At 39.2% G+C, this 20,963-nt stretch overlaps 2 protein-coding genes across 3 annotated transcripts in view; one reads left to right on the plus strand and one right to left on the minus strand.

Annotated features, from left to right (window-relative positions):
• plxdc2b (plexin domain containing 2b) overlaps positions 1-10,758 on the plus strand; it is an 81,775-nt gene extending 71,017 nt beyond the window's left edge. Inside the window, exons 10-14 of the mRNA XM_067485784.1 lie at positions 571-631; positions 842-995; positions 4,309-4,347; positions 8,646-8,812; positions 10,415-10,758. Of these exons, the coding sequence (XP_067341885.1) occupies positions 571-631; positions 842-995; positions 4,309-4,347; positions 8,646-8,812; positions 10,415-10,534 (541 nt within the window). The 3' untranslated portion in view covers positions 10,535-10,758. The remainder of the gene's footprint in view (positions 1-570; positions 632-841; positions 996-4,308; positions 4,348-8,645; positions 8,813-10,414) is intronic.
• Positions 10,759-15,020: 4,262 nt separating this feature from the next.
• gimap4 (GTPase IMAP family member 4) lies at positions 15,021-20,849 on the minus strand. Of its 2 annotated transcripts, XM_067485787.1 has the most exons (3): positions 20,708-20,849; positions 18,916-19,680; positions 15,021-17,763 (listed from the first exon to the last, which is right to left on the minus strand). In XM_067485787.1, the coding sequence occupies exons 1-3, from the start codon at positions 20,736-20,738 to the stop codon at positions 17,759-17,761; spliced, it is 801 nt and encodes a 266-aa protein (XP_067341888.1). In that variant the 5' UTR covers positions 20,739-20,849; the 3' UTR covers positions 15,021-17,758. The 2 variants fall into 2 exon arrangements, with proteins under 2 accessions (XP_067341888.1, XP_067341887.1); XM_067485786.1 differs by lacking the exon at positions 15,021-17,763 and having other exon boundaries at positions 18,908-19,680.
• Between the last annotated feature and the right edge of the window lie 114 nt (positions 20,850-20,963).

Below are 20,963 nucleotides of genomic sequence, written 5' to 3' on the forward strand. Positions count from 1 at the left end.
GACGACTGATGAAACAATGATGCAAAAACTATGAAAATAATTGCTTGTTGAAGCTCTATCAACATTTGGTAGAAGGACCACAGTTATATTTTGTACAGATGGTTTGCAGGTGATAAGACCTAATGGCTTTGGAGATCCTCTGACTATCTTTATTGCACCACTATGAGCTGTCAATGGAAATCTTTTGATGACTTTGAGTATGTGTATTGCAATTCAAATTTGTGCAGATATTTGTTTCCCTGAGGATGAACTGTAAAACTTGTGTCTTAACTTTCGTGAGGCCAGAATTTCAAGACTCTAGTTACTATAGTTATCTGCAAATACCTGCTGATTAATGACATTCCCTCATCATCCCTCTATGTAATGTGTGTTTTGAGCTATCAGAGTGTTAGCATTTAGCTCAATGCACCACTTTACCCTGTGCAGCCTCACAGAGCAGCTAGTTCTGCAGAACCTCAGCCTTGTTTAAGTGGTCTCTCATAAAACTCCCCGTTTAATTCAAGTGCATTAAAAAGTCTTTTTATCAGACTAAAAGATTGAACCTTTGACTGACTGTTTCTCTGCCCTCAGATGTTCCAGTGGCTTTGACCGCCATCGTCAGGACTGGGTGGACAACAGCTGCCCAGATGAGGTGAGTGTTCACAATAGTGAGACTTTACAACGGCCGGCTATGACTTAAGTAAGTCGTTTCCGTCTCTAGTGTACTGGTGGCGAGATACTTGTGTGGTTGGAGCTGCCTGGATGATGAATGCCCTTTGCTGCAGCATACAGGGAGAACTCTTGTATATCCTCCCTTGTTTTTGATAGAGTGCCCACAGCTATGACATTTCTCATGTTGCAGACCAAGGACAAGATGTGTGACATCATTGACACCACACACCTCTACCCCTTCACCACCACGATTGTCTCCAAAACAACATCCAGGAGCAGGGAGGCCACTGCAGGCAGAGACACCCCCTCCACCTCCCACCCTCCCACCAGCATCCCTACTGAAGGTAAAGTAGAAAAGAGAGCTGGAACAAAGCCACGGTACATGTTGTGTGTATGAGCCCAGGGCTTCCTTTCAGCCAGTGATGGATGCTCTGTTCTGGGAAAGATGTTAAATGAGCTGCATATGCTGGAACTGTTTTTATTGGTATTGATGTTTTTCCTCTTTTCTCCGTTGGAGAATGCATAGAGATGTAGCTCCTCACTTAAGCTAAAAACTACTGTACTCCAGATGGAAGGCAGTGGAGCAAGGCACAGCAGCTGTGTTTGTACCAACTTTTAAACAATGCCGATTAAATTAGGACAAATCTCACCAATCCAAAATAAATGCACCCACACAAACCTGTGATCATGACATTCAGCTCTGCTGCCTTTTCATCAATCTTTGTTTCCACAAATCTTTTATTCCTGAAAAGTTCCTGTTCTGTTTGTTGACAATTCAAACACATTCTCATTCTGTTTTTCTTCATAATCATTTTCCAGGTTAGTTACAAATCCTTTGTATTTAATATTGTAGTGTGAAGGCAAAAAAAGGCTAATTTTCATCTCCTGGCATGTATTTAGAATACTGGCTTTTGTCTATGTAAGTGAAAAGTGACTTCACAGTCATTTTGGAGTTTAGTGAAATTTCCTCCGTCTGATCGAGGTATTGAGGTTTTCTGAAAGCTGTTTGTCAATATTACCTGTCCTCTCGCTCTCTTTAAAGGTCTCATTTGAGGGCTGTGGCTTTTTAGATAAAAAAGAAATCGAACACAGTGAACTGAGTTAAAATGAAATTAGATTTTGGTTAAACAGAGAGTCCTCAGATGAATACATTTCCCGTTAGTGCATGTTTCCACGAAGGCAGATACACAGAACCATGAGTTTTCTTTTAAGGCATGGATGAATGTACTTGGGGTAACAGTTCGATTAAACACACCCACTTTTTTCATATTGTCAAAATATCCCACAAAAAGGCCGACATCAACAACTCTTATAATACTGTTATTACATCTTTTCATTGTTGTCTGTAACAGATTTTTCCCAGCAAATGTCAGGCCGGTCGTGCTCCTTTGATAAAGCAGTGTAAAATATTGAACATGTGAGTCACTGGGCCCCAGCAGGAGACTAACCCAAACCATACTGCTGCATAATCTCAGTCGTGTAATGAAAATCCTCTTTGAAACAGAGCAGACAGGATTGTTTTGCTGATGGCAGGAAAACAGTCAAGGTGTCCTCTAAAGTTTTGTTTACTTCCACCTTTTCTTTAGTGTTTTTTTCCGTCTCTCCTCTCTTTAGAAAAGAGAGAGAGTTAACAAGCCGGCTGAGCTCAATGTGCCAATTCTCAGCTCATTTCCCTTTTTATGGCTTTTAAGCAATTTATTTAAGTAAACGGGCAGTTTATCTTAGTCAGCTCCAGATGTGGTGCTTTTGAATCAGAATAATAGGACGAAGCCACTTAGCTAATCAAGTCATAAATTTCAATAATGCCATTTTACTCTGAGTGTCAACATATTATATCATACACTGTGCATATCATTAATACTAAAAGCACACACCGTACTGTATAGACTGTCTTTTTCAGTGCTCTCCCACCAAGTCTGGTGTTAATTATACTGTATAGAATGTCTGCGATGCACAATGAGCCATAACACCATGACTATTCATTACAGACATCCATTCTCATCCTTGCAATGAATGGATTTGAAATGTCTTTTAAAAAACCTAAGGAGAGTCTCAGCGGGACATGATGGTGCTTCAGCTGTGTATAGTCGGCTTCAGAAAGACTTCTTTTTGTTACGGCAATGAATGCTTTATGTAAACAGGAAGCAAATATATTGAGATAAAAATGGAAATGAAAAAATTAAAAAGTTTGTGCCACAAACAGTAAACAATGTGCTTTACGGCACAGAAGAAGAAGTTTTATTGGCTATTAATCCTTGTAAGAAGGTACAATAAAAACAATAGTAAACATTACAGTATAGCTAAATATACTTTCTTATGTATTCAATCCCGGGTTATTATTGAGTTTTAAAACAAAATCCTTGAAGATGGTGGTGAATTTTGTATTTTTTATTTTTTTTTTATTCAAGAGACAAAAGAGATTTTCAAGAGATGTCGTTAGATACACTTCTAGTAAATGAGTGCAGTGTCTGTGCCTGTCTTTGGGATTTTTTTAAGGCTTTCTACATTCAGGCCTGGGCTCTCCATCTCCTATTTCATCTTCACAAAAAGCAGTTACGTTCACCACTAACTGAGGTAGTGACTGACCTTTTTGTCATCACATCCCCATTTATCATCCTGCCGGGGCTGAGTTTGAATGGACACTCCGCTGCAGATGGGGTTACTCGATGAGCAGCAGTGATGGGGATGGAACAGTTAGTTGAGGGAGGAGTGTGAAACGTGTCCAGCTGGGAGGCAAAACACAGCGAGTCGTCCTACAGATCAAACCAGGGTGTGGTGAGAGAACTGACTGAGAAAATCTGGGGAATAAAATGTGTTGGTCCGTGTGTAAGGCGTTGCTTCATCTGCCGGGGTCAAAGGTCATGCTAGAGAGCTGGCTGGGTCGATCATGCACATGTTGGTGACCTGAACATGAGTGAAAATAAAGACATAGAGACAAACTGTGGGTGGGTGGAGGATGTTTGTTTTGAGGAAACTCAACATGGAGTTTAGATCTTTAGATCTTTCAATGACTGCATCAGAAGAAATATATTTATTAGATACATTTATAAAACAATAATGCAGTGCGAAAGCATATAAATTGTGACCAAATATATTTAGAGGTAGATGCGTTAAATGTTTCCTCAAGCAGTAATGATGATCCGTATTCATGATCCTCAGTCTGAGTCTGACTAAATTGGTGCTGTCTTTCACTGTACTATATCTAATTTAATGATTAATTTCAGACCCTAAAATGTGGCTGCATTCACTCTTTTTTTAATTTAAATTGAAAATCCTTTTGAATAAAATTGTTCTGGGGATATATCTGTTGGTGCATGAGCTGAATTTGCATAATGTGAATCCTATGGTGTGTGTAAATGGCTGCTAGCCTTCCAGGAGAAATGGGTCATGCTACATTTCCATATTTCACATGTATAGTTAACCCCAGACTACTTCTGTGTGTTGAATTATGCATGCTGAGCCATTATAGTCAAAGCAGATTTGTGTAATGAAATAGTAAATGCCATGTTGAAAGGATGATGATCCACTAATGAAACAAGCTTCATCTCATGTGGGACTTGGGTAGAATTGTTTATATTGTCAGAACTTCAAAATAAACTACAAAGAGAAATACTGATTATTGTATTTCATGGTTCCTTTCTCTTTGTCTCCTTACAGATGATACGAAAATCGCTCTGCATCTCAGAGACAACCAGGGTAGGTCCATGTCTTTGTGTGTGTTCTTTTCATGGCTCTGTGTGTTTCTGTGTGTGTCTCACCTCCAAAATAATGGTCCCTGATTGCTCTTTTATCTTTCTGGGAGACACATGGCTCAATTAGCTGATAAACTTTATCCAGCACTAGAATATTTAACTGTCCCTTGTGGTTTGCAGAGATTATACTGTCTTTCCTGGTGTGAGGGAAAGTAAATGTTTTTGCCTAAAGGATTAGATGATATATCAGATAAAGCCAAAAAGGAAATATAATATATCTCTGGATATATTATAGATGCAGCCAAATTCCAGGAAAGCAAAGTTAGAAATCAGTAGAAACATGCAGTTTTAAGATTAAAAGTACATTGTTCAACCTGTGGCATCTCCCCACAAGGTCTTAGTAGCTGTGGAGCTATTGATAAGGACACATGGTCATCTCCAGCAGATGGAATTGACTTCTTAAATCCATCTGAATCATCCCAGTGCTAAATTCCTCTGCAGGTGTGACAGGGTTTTCATTTACTTAATATAAAGGGCTAAGATGGTGCGGTGAATATGAATGTGTACGGTGCTTCAGAACAGCTAGTGAGCGAACCATGTGGTGAGATTTTCCAAGAGGTAAGAGGAAAATATTCTCTTATTCTTAAATCCATAATAAAAAAAAAGAAATTCAGACATATTGCAAGTTCTCAATCATCTTCCAGTTGCTTTTTCAGTCCGTCAAACAGCTAAGATGTACTCACTGAAGGGTGATGTGAGATAAAGCTGCAAATCCTTTGAGTTATTCATGAACAGATTTAACGTATTACTGCTAGTAGAACATTAACATCACTGTAATAAAATCACAGTCCAGAGACATTAATGCAGATGTTCTTACAAATAAAACAAGACCCTTTAACATGTTTTTCTGTATATTATTTACAGTTGTTCTGCTGAATTTACTATAAAGTATGGCACACAATAAAAAAGGGCTAATGCTCCTCCAGCAGAAAGTGGAGCTAGGATTAACATTTTTGATGGTGCAAATAGAAACATTATAGAAAATCCTTAACATCCTGGTCACTGCCTCAGGACGGAAAATGGTGACATGGTTCAGAACATCGAGCACACTCTTCTTGACAGTGATATCATTTCATTACCGTAGTTACATCAAAGTAACGCAATCAATTAGACAGTTAATTATTGAAAATAAAAGGAAGTTGAAAGTACATCCTAACCGTGAACCACAGTTTTTCACTTGTACTAAACACCCATTTGTTACCAAATGCAAAACATCCGAGCCGTGAATGATTTCCACTGCCATCAGTTTTTTGGAGATAGCCTCTCAAATGTTTCATTTCCTGCTTGAGAGGAATTGGAAATCCGTGGTGTCTATCGCACTTTGCTTACACAAATGCCGCATGTCTCTTATCACTTGAGCACTCTCGTGCCAGCACTCTGATCAAATCTCTGCATTTATTTATACGCCCCTAGCCTTTTTTTTTTCTTTACCACATACTAGGCAATAATTCAAAGTGAAAAGTACCGTGATAATCATATGACGCATACGTTTCTCTGGCAAAACCCAAAGATGAATTGCTTTTACACCCAGCATTACGTCCATGTGAGACAGGTTTTAATTAATCAGTGATCAGAGTGGTTGCCTGTAGATAATCCAGGCTGTCATCTCCATGTTTAACTCTCATATCCACCTGCCACAGCCTGTTAACTGTAACAGAAAATGCAGAGGTGACTACAGCTAAGAGAAGGAATAACGGGAGCAAACCGCCCTTTTCCAGGAGTTTCACTCATTACCGCCACCTCTCAGCATCGTTTACAATGAGGCTGAATTATAGGTCTTCTCAGTTTATATTGTTTGTTTCCTAAAACCCATTAGCTAAGTGAGAGAACGGTTGTTCTGTCTGTGTTATTGCTGTGGCTCTAATGTAGAGCTGAAAAAGAAAAGCTTGGCTGGGTTTCCACTGGTCTCATCTGTCCTCTTTCAAAAACTTGAATGTATTTTATTGCTGTCTAAGAGCTCTGCTGTCCATTACTGTTTACTCAGTCTCCTCCAGTTTGAGCAGCCGTGAATCCAAAGCTAATGGGAAATGAATTTAGGGGAATTTGTTAAATGTGGTGTCATTTTTCTGTGTGCCATGCTGACTGCTGTGCTGCAAGGAGACATATTTCCAAATATTCATATAATTACAAACATCAGAACATTTCCAGACACATTCTCTAGGCCCATCGCTTCAGACGAGGCTTAAAATATCTTAACAATTTCAAACAACATGAATTATTTTGTTATGTGTTAATCCCTATAGGCATTACATTTATAAGAAACTTCCAGGGTCTAAAAAGCTATTTTATGTGTCATAGCAGTCTAAGGTTACGGATGGATTAATGGATGGATGGATAGATGGCGAGACCAGTGGAAGAAATGCTGATGTTCAATGGTCTGCAAATTGTGGAAACAAATTCAATGGTTACCATATTATATCCATGGTTTAGTGCCTATTGGTAAATGTATCAACGCTAAAACCAAGACGAAACCAATGAGACTGGAAACCAAGAGCAAGAGTTTTTTTTTTTATATATTGACACCAGCAACCCACTATGACCTGGTCTAAATGATAGCGTGTGTCCTTTGACTCCGCTGTCCTAATGTTTAACTCTGCCACTCAGACGAGACGAAATAAAACTCTCAGTCTGAACAGCCCTGTCTCTGCTTGCTCTGCTAGTTCTTCAGCTACGAGGCCTTTGATTTCTTATCGTGTCTGCATCTCTGCTCAGTTGCATGCCCCCTGCTAACCCACTAACACCCCGGACTAACAGCCTGTCGCATCATTTAGGCTTCCAGCTGACCAAGAGAGATGGCTCTTGGAGTCTATAGCTTTGACAGATAAACACAGGAGTAAAGTCTTTCTGAGAAAACAGAAAATTAGAACACCTTAAAAAATGGCACAATGGAGTGTATTTCTACTTAATTTAGCTTCAATCAGCTGTTAGGGCTTTTTAGAATCAGATCGATTCCTCTGAATAATAAATTCTCTATAGCTTTATTTTTAAATCACCAATTGTACAAAGCACATTGTGGCTACACAGATTTGTAGAACCACACATATTGGACATGTTTGATCACCACCTGGTTATTCTGTGCGCTGAAATCAATGAGGCAGGAGCCAGGGGAGAGGCTGTTCGGCTGACAAGTTTGGTGGTGGCAATAACTGCTGATTAAAGCCAGGGAGGAGCCCAAGGAGAGGTGGTCAGGGGGGCAGAGAAGAGGAAATCAGCAGCCCAGTGAATGGATAATGGTTGAACCTGCTGTAAATGTGTGTGAGATAATCTATGAGGGCAGACTGGCTGCTGTTTGTTTCATAATCACATAATCTGTGTTTCTGTGCCGGGCAGTGCCAGTGCTGAGAGCACGGGTTCTCTTTGTATTCTTATTCACTGTATTCTTCTTGCTTACAAATTGAAGGTAAAAAAGAAATAAATCAAAAATCCTCATTCCCCCCGTTTGGAAAGATTCCCAGTAGATTACAGAATGCTCTTTTCATCTTCAAAAGAACTCTCGAATCACCTCCTGAGTTAACTTTGAGGCTCAGATATGAGTCTGAGAAAGTGCTTTAGGACCGAATGGTGACTTCCAAGTCTCACTGAAGGACAAACTTATTATGTAGTCACTGCGTTCTGCCTTTTCAGTTTCCAGTGCCACGACTCAAGCCCACAATAGGATTCTATCAGCATCTATAGGTTTCCTTCCTCCTCCTCCTATAAGGACCATATGCTGGTAACCTTGGCACGGGATTAACTCTTACTTGTACTTGCAGCAGGGAACTGCTCATGAATACCTAATCAGACTACAAACCAATCAAGTTACAGAGTGCTAAAGACTCAGATTAAAGCTAAATCTTGAATTTGCTGTCAAAGTGAAAGAAATGTCCTCTGAATCGCTTCGGGCTTACAAAAACTATTGAGCTGCACCGAAAGGAAACTGTTTTCAAATGGATTTTTAGTCTCACTCTTTAAGTTTCAAAATCAAAATTCTGTTTGTTTTCAGTGTGGTGACATTTGTTTATGAAGGTATATTACATTAAAGGACTGTGTTGATGAAGAATGAGTGCCTCCTGTTGGTCAACACAGGAACTGCAGTAAGAACAGCAGCAGTTCAATACAGAATATTTTGTGTTTTTCCAAAATATTTTTAATCATGTATTGATAAATGGTAATCATCAACCAACCATGGCGATGCTCCAACATTATAAATGTAAAAGAATAAATGTTACTGCCTGTATTTCTGATTTGTTTTTTGTTTTCAAGTGTTGCCAGCTGACAGTGCTGTAGGCAGGATGCCAGGCACACACGCTCTGCACACTGGTCTTATCCTCGGTATCCTTCTGGTGATTCTCATCATGTTTGCTGGCGTGCTGGTCACGGTCTACATCTACCATCATCCCACCTCGGCTGCCAGCCTCTTCCTCATTGAGGTGAGCACACCGAATGTTGGTAATTGACACCAAAAAATACAAAACAAATTTAGAAGCTGCTTCAGAGCTTTTAAGATTGAAAGGCTTGTTTCCTACTCTGTCACAAATGAACGTTCAGACCCAACCTTTAGGTGAAGGATGAAAAGTTCCTTCTTGGTCTTTTAACAAGGCAAACTAATTTCCTAAAAATGCAGACATTCATCATTTGCCAGAATGTTGTTATTAATTTTGAAATGTGTATAAACCCTATTTATTTTAAGGAGACACATTTCCCATAAACTATCAGACATTCCTGTGTGAGCCTGCTCCAAACTGTCCGGCTGAAAGACAGACTGTATAAAAACACCCCATATGTACACAGAGTTGTCTCTGGACAGAGCTCAGTGCATTTTATCCCCCCCCCTTCCCCTTCCCCAACTCATAAATATGCAGAACGGGTTTGAGAAGGAGGGATGATGAAACGTGGTGCACACAGTCTTTCTTGATAAATGAATTTAAATTCCCCGTGGATGAATAGGTGCTGTTTGGAGGGTTGTATGCCGAGTGGTGTTCAAACAGCTTTAAAAAAAAAATGACAGATCCCGGTGTTCAATGTTTCCTGTTGACAATATGACAAAGTCACTGTCAGTTATAGGAAGTTCAAGGATTTCACCAAAGTGAGGCCCATCCTGGCATCTTTCTAGCAGAAAAATCTGAGAATTCATCACTTTTGTGTTTTTTTGTTTTTTTAAAGATGAATATAATGAATAGATATGCAATATCCTCCAAAAGCATCGCATCAGCAAAGCGTATTTGTTTGCTCTTGCTGTTCACTGAAGACATTTGTGTGTAATGTCAAATGATGGATACAAAATGAAACTTCAGATTATAGTTTTCATTTAATGGTGCACATTGATGCAATGAACATTTGTATCATAACACTCAAATTTGATCTCTTCTGCATTTACTGGAACATGTGTGTCCAGTGTTTCCTGTTAACCAGATGTATCCTGTGAGATTGATTTTCAGTCTCACAGGACAGTAGTTAGTTCTAAATGACTACTTAAATGTTTGCCTCTAATGTGATAAAAAGAAAGAGTAAATGAACATAAACACCTGAGAGCTGTTTGAAATCGGAGGGAAGGGGGTAAAGCAATCAAAGGCACTGCACACACATTGGGAATAATACAACCGAATGTTAAGTCCTGAAAAAGAAATAAACCACCGGTTTACTAAGCAACATACACAGTGCATGTAAGAAAACAACGACAGAAGCATTGTGAGAGCTGTGAGGGGAAAAAATAAAACAAAACAAGCCGGTTACATCACCAACAGCCCCCACAGAGCAGAGGTGAAGGTGTCACAATAATGGAGGCCCTACCACAAGATGTAAATCCCTCATCAGCAACAAGAATCAAAAAGACACTTTTTAATTCATAAAAAAGGAAGAAGAATCACAAAAGTTCTGGAGCTTGCTGTTATGGACTGATGATATTTTCAGTTCAGACCCTCAAATCACGTTGGTAGGTCGGTGTCATGTGCTGCGTAATATATAGGAAAAGGGACCTTTGACCAGTCTCTTGAACACTATCCTCACACGTGTCCTTTCCTCAACCCTTGTAGAGACGCCCTAGCAGATGGCCGGCCATGAAGTTTCGGCGGGGGTCGGGTCACCCAGCCTACGCAGAGGTGGAGCCAGTGGGCCAGGAGAAGGAAGGCTTTATCGAGTCTGAGCAGTGCTGAGGGAGGAGGGGGTGCGCGCATCTCTGCAGCCCCCCTCCTGTGTGCGCCCTTCTCCCTCCTTTTCCACAGGGACTTCTCGCCAGGAACCTCCAGGATCTGCAGAATCGGCCTATTGAGCGCTAAGACCGGAAACAGCAGCCAGTAATAAAAGGAAGTGAGAATAGCCTGAAAGCGGATCCTAGACTAACACATTGTTTGGCTACTGTTGGCCAGGAACTGACCTGCCAGAGACAGAGGGAGGGAACAGCATTGATGTCATCCACTCAGTCAGCATTGCTTAAGAGTTTGATGGCTGCTATCATGTTGCCATAGAGGAAATGTACAGCTTGATTGCCTAGACTGCTACTGGTGTGTCTGAGGGGAGGGGAGGGCGACCTATAAAATATATATTTTCAGAAACAATACAGAGTATGTGAACAGAGATTTCCACTTTATTGTTGGTGGGTTATACAGTAGAGGCCTTCGTATATCCATCAGGTTTTGTGTCTTTTCCTTCTTATTTCAGTTTGTTGTTTTCACACAGGTTGGCACATTTATCTGTATAGACCATCGGTATTGTTGTCAATACCATAGCAGGCTTAATTGACTTTTCCACAGCCCGCTCTGCACAGAGAAGCTGTGGCTGTACTATATGATGCGGGCTGAACTCCCGTCACTGCGATTGATCGCAGCTCGGAGTAAAGCTCTGAACATGCAGCGTAAATGTTGATTTAGTTTCTGATGTTTGGCTGGTTTCATCTCCTGAAAATGAAGTGTAACATGTTCTTTGTTTGAGAATATCGCAGTGTTTTTTTTTTTTAAATGGGTGATGGGCACATTCTGTTCTATTCTTTATTTTGATTAGTTCATTGATTGATTCCTATGTCATCTATACTATTTTTTTATACTTATTTTTTATTACATCTGTGCCATTTGGTTCCTGACTAGAGTTTGCACAATTTTTTCCCCCTCATTTGACATGTGGTTCTAATGCATAATTACAAGACAGGCGCTTGTGAGTGTGAATATATTTTCTAAAGTGATTCCTGTGTGTGTGTGTGTTTGTGTGTGTGAATGCAAAAAAGAGCAGTAGTGATTGGATATCCACCTGCTTGATTGATCTATGTTTGAACTAGCTCTGGATAGTTGATTCTGATGGATTTTAATATGAGGATTCTGTGAGCAACAAGATGCAATGGTCTGGTTGGAGTATTTCTTGGTTTTACAGTGTGTTTTCCTTTCAGTATGTTGCCTGCACACCCAGTTCTGTGTCCATGTTTAACAGTTATGTTTGACTCCCCCTTATCAACACATAAATGTATATAGTGAGGCTAAAACATTTGCAGATTCAGGTAACTCATTGCAAACATTTGTAGTATAGCAGTACAATACTGACAAACCTTTTTTTAGTTTTTATCAGTGGCCTTGTTTCTCTACTTTTTTACTTAAATGTGAATGCTGTTCTAATCATTGCTGTCACGGATCAATACGCAAGACTGAACCAATTCATTTGTGCTGTTCGGTATTATTGCAAGACAAAAACATGTTCAACACCAATGACTATAGACTCACCTTAGAGCCACAACCAATATCCTACTGAAAATTAAAACGTGCAATATTACATTTGTTCAGTTTGACACTGAAAATCCATAAAAACATTTTGGAGAAATTACATGGACTTTTTTTTTACTCACATCTTGTCACCATCACATTGAAACCAAAGACTAATCAGCATTTGTTTGAGCTCTATTTGCAATCCCAACCTCCCAACCTCCCCTACAGCCTCCACTCCTCAGCTCTCTGTACCATACAGACCACACCTGTTAATGCTGCCTATAGTACTAACTGAGCTAATTGTCAAATGTAATGGCATGTTAATTACAAATTGTCTAAGCCCCCCACTGAATGATGGTTGTCGGACCATAGCTTGGCAATAGTGAGCAATCATGGGAAAAATGTATCCAGATTTTTATTTTTCCCCACACTGAACCGTATAATACTTGTGTGAGGTCGCTACTCTGCATTGTAATATTACAAAGTGTGTATATGCAGTTTAGAATAGGATGAAACTTTCAGCAAATTCAGATTAATAGCTTGCAACTACAGTAGCAAACATTTAGCTCAACAAGGTCAAGTCAACCAGTGTCATGCTAATTTGAAGGGTTGCAGCTACATTTATAAAAAGGCCTGTTACATCGAATGATATTCAAATATAATAAAAAGTAAAAGAATTGTGGGTAGAATATAAATGTATGGGTTTACAATAAGAAGTCGATTAAAATAGGTTACAATTTTAGATGGATTTATTTAACCTATAATTAAAAAAACCTTATGAAAAACAATAACAATAACAAATTGTTTTTTTTACCCCTTAAAAAAAATAGAGAAAAGAATTCATCAATTTTCATCAAAGATGATGTAGCTTAAATCCTTTCAAAACCTTTTTAGAACAGTGTATTCTTTGGAAAGATGGATAATACTGTGGACACCGAATGAATTGCATGTGAGGTTTGTGATGGGATGTGCCACATTACACAGTGAGTCCACATTTTCCACAGATAACTTTCAAATGTGATGGTAAAATGTGATACGATTAAATTGAACTGCCAACGATGTAAACTGCATGTGAGATGTTGGAGAACTGAAAGCTTGGTGGGCAACTAACTGAAGTGGAGGGACTGACATCTTTTCTCTGAACAGATCAGCTGGAACCTACACACCCAAACATTGCCCATAAGAGCCACCATGCACAAATACCAAAAGTAGGGACTCACTGACTGCTTTCCCCCTTTGCACATTCCCTCCTTTCTAAATACGCTTTAGTTCTATGTGGGCTCATTGGCATCAATCCAAAAAAAATGACTCTCCATAACTTCCTTCTATGACATTAATTTATAAGTGTATTGGAAACAACAAGGGGCTTAGTCTTAGTCGTGTTAGATTGATCCCTGTGGAGAAAAGCTATTTGCAAGCGTTTGGAACATCTGCTTGTTGTACGCTTCCACCTGAAACTGCAAGTGTTTTGATAACCACTGTCAAAATGGAGTCAGAGAAAGTGGCTGGCTGCTGGATTTGTTTGTGTTAAATACATCCCCAAATCCAACACTTGGATGATAAAAACAGGAGGCTTGTCTTGCAGCAAAGTCTTCACTTGCTTCACTGGATTTGAGTAATTGCTTTCACTCCCACTTTCTTAACGTGGTGTTTTAGATGACGAGAAGCAGCACAGTGTTGTTGCTGAGATAGGCCACTGCTGTGCGCTCTTCTTTCTTATCAGACTAATGAACAATATTAAGTCTCAGATGTAGTGATGATTGCCAGGGCTCAGTTTAAAGAAACAAGAATTGGACTTTTCTTCCAGCTGTGATCTTGTTTTTCTCTGATCTTTTTATGAGACTTTATGGCACATGAGACTCAAAATCACACAGTATCATAGCTGTCTGTAATTTCTGTAACTACTGTTGTTTTGATTACATTTGAAATAATAAACAATGTTGTTTAAAACAGTCAAATTGGTGCATTTATTTATGCGATACCTTTAGAAAAAAATACCTGAAACATAAAATAACATTTCCACAGTACCACTGAATCTCCAGAAATACAACAGCCAACCATTTAGCAGCTGGAAACCTGAATTGCATTTGCATTATTTTGGCCTAAATGTCACTAATTAATTAAAAATCCATGCATGCAAAAAAAAAAAAGGGGGTTGGTTTGGAGAAAGGCCAATATTTCACTCAAAGTTTTGCTGAACCCCTCAGTCAATGCTCACTACGCAAGTTAATCTGCTTCATGTCATTTGTTTTTCTTTACATCATGTCCTAAAATCAAGCACAGCAGTGAAAATTACTCTCTCTGGTTTATGTGAAATGCTTAACTCCGGTGGATAGTGCTACTGCTTCCCTGCAGATTGAGGAGACAGGCCTCTGCAGGCGTACAGAGGAAAAGCTGGGTAAACAAGGCAGCAAAAGGGAGATTGGGCAGAGCTCAGCAAGCTGAGGCCAAAGGGAGGTATATGGAAGGAAATCAAAACATATTGACCAAGTCAGGCTGAGTCTTTGTTACACAGTATGACACAAGACTGGCTCCGTAGGACAAAAAGAGAATTAAACTTCCACAATGTTTGGCACCAGCTACAACTCAAGGATAGTGTCAGAAAGTAATGAAGAGGGCAATAGAAGCAACACACATTTTGCCCATAAACAATAATATGTGGGTGTCAATTGTTGGACAGCAAGTTATTACAATCCACAAATGAAGGTAATGAGTCCACTGTGAGCAAGGTCATTCCAGAGCTGTGAACAGTCTCTGAGACCTGGTGTCTTACTGCCATCTAGTGGTTAAACTGGAAAACTGCTGATATTTAGGAATCATTTAATTAGATAGATTTAATGATGCATGTTTCTTTGTTATTAATCTTTCCGTCTAAATTAGTGAATTAGAAGAAATAAACACTTTTTTATAAGTGCAGTTTATTTTGTCTTCTCCCACAACTTGACGTAATACATTCATTTGCAACAATTTTATTATTTCATTGATTCTTTCACAATAGTAAATGTTGTATCATTTGATTCTCTTGGTCACAGACAAATCATGAAAACCAACTGCAGATTAGCTACAAAGGAAAAAGAAAAGAATCTGTAGTCATCTCTACAGCAAACACTTAAATCAGTAACTGTGGACTAAATAAAAGCTTGGAGTTTGCACATACAGCCTAGGTATATAGAATCACCACAAACACATTAAAGAGGTATTTGAATGGTAAAAAAATTATTAATTTGTAATATTTAAGAAAAAGGCTGTAGACTTAACCGTAGATTAAAATATATACATTTATTTGGACCTAAGAGAGAAGAACAGTGCATTGCAAATATAAATAGTGTGGGCCAATAAGACAGTTGCAGGCCTACAAACGGTACAGCAACAGCCCAGACGGGTGATGTGTCCCTTGTTAATTTTTTAAGAGTAATTTGATTCTCACGCTGGACTCATGTCCAAAGGAAGGAGACAATACAGGGTCAACACCTGAGGAAAAGGAGACTGTGAAAGGAACCAAATTAAAGACAGCTACAATGTGGGTTATAGTGTATGAGATTTAATGATTTAAAAAAAATGTGTATTAAACCCTGCAGTTGTTTCAACCTGCTTTGAAAATTCATATTAAAAGGCAGAACAATATCAGTAATCATGAGTCCCATGGAGACTGGAGAGTTCACGAAAATGTCAGCATTTTCCCACAGTGGGCGAAACAGTCATAGTGCATATATGATTGTACAACATTCCATCTGCTTTACTTTCTAAAAACTGTGATTATGCTAATACAGCTGCTTTTATGAATCAGCTCTTCAGTATTGACAGCATTCCTAAAATAAGGCTTTCAAAATCAGGGTTCTCAGAGTCCTACTGGCTTTCTATCTGAACACCTCTGCCATTGTTTTCACCAGTGCCCCTATGAGAACAAAGGCCCAGGTAGGCAGTTAGACGGAAAACTACTAGACCAAGATCCTGTGTGTCCACAAAGGACAAAAACAACAACAAAAACAACAAAATAGTCACAGATTTAAAGTCTGGTTCTTTGGGACTCAAAGTCTATAGTCCCTAATTTAATCCCAGGTTAACTAAACTTAACAAGTAAAAGTTAATAACGTAATATTGTGATGTACTGCTCACCAGGGCGTATGTAAACTGATCTGTGGAAAAGGGATATGTGAGTCAAGGAATCGAAGCATTGTGCAGCTGTTTATTATTTATGTGCTTGGGCTCATATGCCGACACTCGTAGGTTGGCGGCTAAACCATAAGCAGCACATTACATTATTCAACTTAGCTTTTATGCCAACCAGCTATGTAGATTTGTAACAACAAAGAGTAGGAATGTCCTGAATACTCTTTGCATTAGCCCTGACTACAGTAAAAGATCTGCAATCTATTTTTTTTTTTTACATACTTTAAATCCTGCATTGTTTGCTTGTTAGCAGTCACTGTCTTGTTGATGTTGCTTATTGCAAAAGCTCATTGTGTGTTGATCAATGCAAAGTGTGCATCCATCCTAAACAGCTCTCCAATAATTACAAGATAAGGTGGTCAGTGACAGGGAGAGAGATCGCCGTCTGTTTAGATCAACCATGGTACAAGCTGTCAAAGGAAGAACCGCCTTGGAACAACTGCTAAAAATCAGTGAATTCTATAGAAAGGCACATGAGCTATTTAGTAAAAGTAGGCAACACTATATCAATGTCCTTCTGAATGACCTTTCGAGCTTTTCCTGGATTGAAATGGTACACTCTCTTACCTCTCTGGAAACTTCTCTCGTCCTGTAAAAATAGCTGCCACACTTTCATCATGGAAAACAGTAAACCCTGCTTCTGTAGGGACTTCAGAAATACAGTGCTTTCTTTACATTATAGGCACAAAATACACTACAAAGCACTGTGATGTATCTGTGCCAAGCTAGATTCAATTCAAATTGGGGAAGCTAATCGATTTGGTAAAACCTGAATGCATGAACGTCGGCCCAGCAGCACAATGGATCAGCCGGTGCACAGGGGTAGAGCACTTTAGCTTAAAATATTTCCCTCTGCCACAAAGTTCTACATCAATAAAGTTCAACATCTGAATGATCTATATACAAGGGAAATCACTTCTTTAAAGCAATAAAATCAGCTGAAGTGCTTTATATCAGTACATGTGCAGAACATGCAGCATGGAAAAAAAAAAAGCATTTATAGTTTGGTCACAACAAATGGGAATCTTCCCTCAACAATTATCAAAATTATACAATATTGTAGTAGCAATTTAGTAGTGCGGTTTTGTCATTGGTAAGTCACATGCTGACAGACTGTACACATTTAAAGTTGAGACTGTTACTGTACTTAATAGCTTGTGCTTCCTTGTTTTTGGACAACGTTAAATAACTAATCACAGACATTATCACAACCCTCCCTGCTGAACAAAATAGCAATACATGTTAAAACAGGGCTGCATAAATCTTTGGACAGCATGACAAAATTAAGTCATGGTGAAAAGGCCTCTAATCACAGTGAGAAGTCACTGTCCCACTGAAAGGACAAGACTAAAACACACAGTAACATGTCTTAAATAAAATGAATCACATTGTTTGTGTTACATTTAGTAACAGTTAATTACCCTTTGACTTCTGAGAAATATGCAGGGCTGCCATCAGAACAGTGAGGCACAGATTCTGTTAGTCCGTTGTTTACAGGGTCCACCAGTGAAGAATGTCTGATTAATCTAAAAACAAACACAGAGAGGATTATCACCAGGGCTCCAAAGTATATTCGTATGTATTTAGCTAAGCAACAGATAATATTTCTGTAATTGTGTTGGAAAGGGGGCTTTGTTTTGTTTCTCTGTTTGTCTTCCTTGGGGTGTAATGAAGATAGGAAGAGGAAATGTAAAAGGTAATATTAAGAAACACATTGAGCTGCGTGGTGTGCAATCGCTGCTGCAATGTAAATGTCTAGATGTCTAAATCTAGATGTCTACCCTGGGGCCCTGGGTAGACATTGAATAAAACAAGACTAACGAGTGGAACAACCAAATGACATCTGTGCTTCCTTAAAGCAGCCATCAGCATAGTTTTTATTATCAATGGATCAAATATCTGCCTTGTGAAATTGATCTCGTACTGCGATGAACATACCTCTCTGCATTTTCTCTTTACTGTGGTTTCAACAGGCAGCTGCTTTTTAGTAAGTAAAACTTGCTTAGCACCAAACAGCAATCAGAAAATGGGCTTTATTACACATTAGCTGAATGTGTCCTTAAGGAACTTTTTGATAACAAGGTCAACTTATCACCTTATAGAATGTAAATCTGAGGTCATGCCATTGTCAATTTTTCGGTCTCCGTGCACATTGTTGGTGACCACCGCCTCTTGCCTTTCTGTTGGTAAGTTTAAGTCTGGTTTGAATGTTTGTAATGATTCTGAAAGGTGTGACCACAGCAGGTCAGTGCTGCTGCCTTAGTAGGTCAGTGGAGTGGCGCTTCTCCTTTGCCCTGTCTCCATCAAACTTAAACAATTTAAACAGCTTTTTAACAAAACAAAATTAAAAGGTATGTGGGAAAACCCACTGTAACCACACACATGTCCGTTTTTTTTCAGAAGTCCTCTAAAAACGTGACGTAAATTCTGTTGACACAGGATGTTGAGTAGGGACCAGATTACAGTGATTTATTGCTCACTCTTTACTTAAGTAGGAACGATTGAGACTGTAACGTTGGAGTTTTTGTTTACTTCAACAAGGTGACGTCACCATGAAACATTTCTAGGAAGTTAAAAGTCTTGCGTTCGTTTCACGTTTTGTAATTATTAAGAAAGTACAAAGTATATTACATTGAAAATCTCACTTTTTCATAAGCCATCATAAATGTTTCACTTACTAGAAACTGGCTCCACCTCCATGGCTTTGGACAAACCCAGTCCAGAGTTCTGTTTGGGTCGTGCCCCCAGCTCCTGCACCTCCCTTGGGGGGTTCTTGTTCTCATCCAGAGGTTTCTTCTCCTTCTCCAAATCCTCTGGGTTATAGTAGTCTCCCTCCTCTGCCACCATCTTCTCCACTCTCTCCATCAAGCGTTCAACCTGGGGATGCTCCCCAAATACGCAGTTATTAATGACAAAGTACCTTCTCTTGCACTTTTCCAGCACCCACTGCAGCTCCTTGCCCTCCCTGCGAATGTACCTCTCGATTGAAATGGTCCTCAACACATCCGCCCAGGTGAAAACAACAATTGTATGCTTCCACACGTGCTCACCAAACAGGCTTACATGCTCTTCGATTCGCGAACGGTCCACCTCTGTAAACATGCCAACAGGTATGACCAGGAGGAAGGCGTGAGGACCTGGAGGGCAAAGAGATGCACCTCTCACTAGCTCCTGTTTATAGGAGGGTGGTGTATCCTGAGCGGAGAACCATCCTGGAGTGTCCACCACTGTTACCTGCCGCCCTTCCACCTCAGTCTGCCTCTTCACGCAGAACTCGGCTGCTCGCTCCAAGCGAAACTCCTCACGCCCTATGATAGTGTTTCCAGTCAGGCTTTTCCCCGGCCACCTCCAACCCAACATGACCAGACGAATTTCAGCCAAGTGGCTGGCCAACTGAGCTGGAGCCTTTTTGGTCTCCTCTTCTGATGCAGTTGCATTTTCAGCTGTGGTCAAAAAATATATATAGGACAGCACTGGGTTAGACTGCAATGGAGTGTAAACTGTCTTAGAAAGAGTTTCTGAAAATAACTATAGCTTTTGTATAATCAATTAATTTGCATTTTGTTTTTAATTAATCATTTGCTATGTAACAAGTTTATAAAAAAATCTTCATATGCATTTAGCTTAACTTGAAACCGAAACCATATAAAAACCAGTGAATATCCATATTTCAGAGGATAAAAACAAAAAAAACAAAAAATACAATAATGTTTAAAAACCTTGTTCGTAAGTAAAATGTAGTCAATTAAATTTACGTACAGGAAGTATGGATTGACTTCTTCAATGAATTTGTCATCTACATTAGTTTTACGGAACTCAAAATCTATAGTGGTTCCATCAGAACATTTAGTATTAGAAATTCAAATATTTATTACGCTCTTGATTTAAATATTTACTTTACTAATAGTTTTTCCTATTAAAAATCATAGAGGATGGAGAACCATTCCCGGACGATTAGTACTTAAAAAAAAACATTACAGTTTAAGTAAAACGTGATGTCAGTATTTTCCACTTTAACTTTCTTCCTGTGTGACGTTTAATATCTTTAAATTTTAAGCTACTTCTCACGTCATTAAACTGTGGTAGCGTCACTGCCACTTGTACTCGTAGCGTTACAATATCGTAGTTACAATATCAGTCCAATCATTACAGATCTGGCTAAGTTATTTCTTTAATCAACGCTAATGTGCTTCCTCCAAAATCTTCATAAGCTGTGATTGTAATTAAACGCGCATTAGGTTGTAATACTTGGTTAAAAAAAATGGAAGATAAACACCAAGTTTTTCTAACATCCCGTGTCATCCTACGTGTGAAACGTGTCACATCCCGGTCTAAGTGCTTAGCTTAGCGCATTAGCCCAGAAGCAGTTTGCTAACTTTGTGCTAATTTTAACAGTCTTGGAAACTAACCACGTTTGTTTAATTACTCAAACGGTTTGTTACACGTTTAAAGAAATAATAATTAACTCACCCTTTGTCTGAAGTGGGTTGTTCGTGTCCATGTCCTTTATTAAAGTTATTTGTCTTATTCGAGTGCTTTATGTCTTTGGGCGTCTGCCACAGATGGACTTCCTTCTACAGAGCTAACGCTGACTGAAGCCTGAGGAACTTACTTCCGATCTTGTTTCAGAATAAAGGTATGACACAGCCGGATACGAAATGACGACACAACAGTGTTGAGCCAATACAAATAGATAATTAACGCAACAATTACGTCTGGGATTCAC

The sequence above is a fragment of the Channa argus genome, chromosome 19, assembly GCF_033026475.1.
Source record: "Channa argus isolate prfri chromosome 19, Channa argus male v1.0, whole genome shotgun sequence".
Lineage (NCBI taxonomy): Eukaryota > Metazoa > Chordata > Actinopteri > Anabantiformes > Channidae > Channa > Channa argus.

Bases quoted from the DNA above. Each gene is read 5' to 3' on its own strand.
- gimap4 (XM_067485786.1), bottom strand. From the start codon at position 20,738: ATGGACACGAACAACCCACTTCAGACAAAGG. The intron at 19,681-20,707 runs GTGAGTTAATTA...TTTTGACCACAG, and splicing joins CAACCCACTTCAGACAAAGG to CTGAAAATGCAACTGCATCA.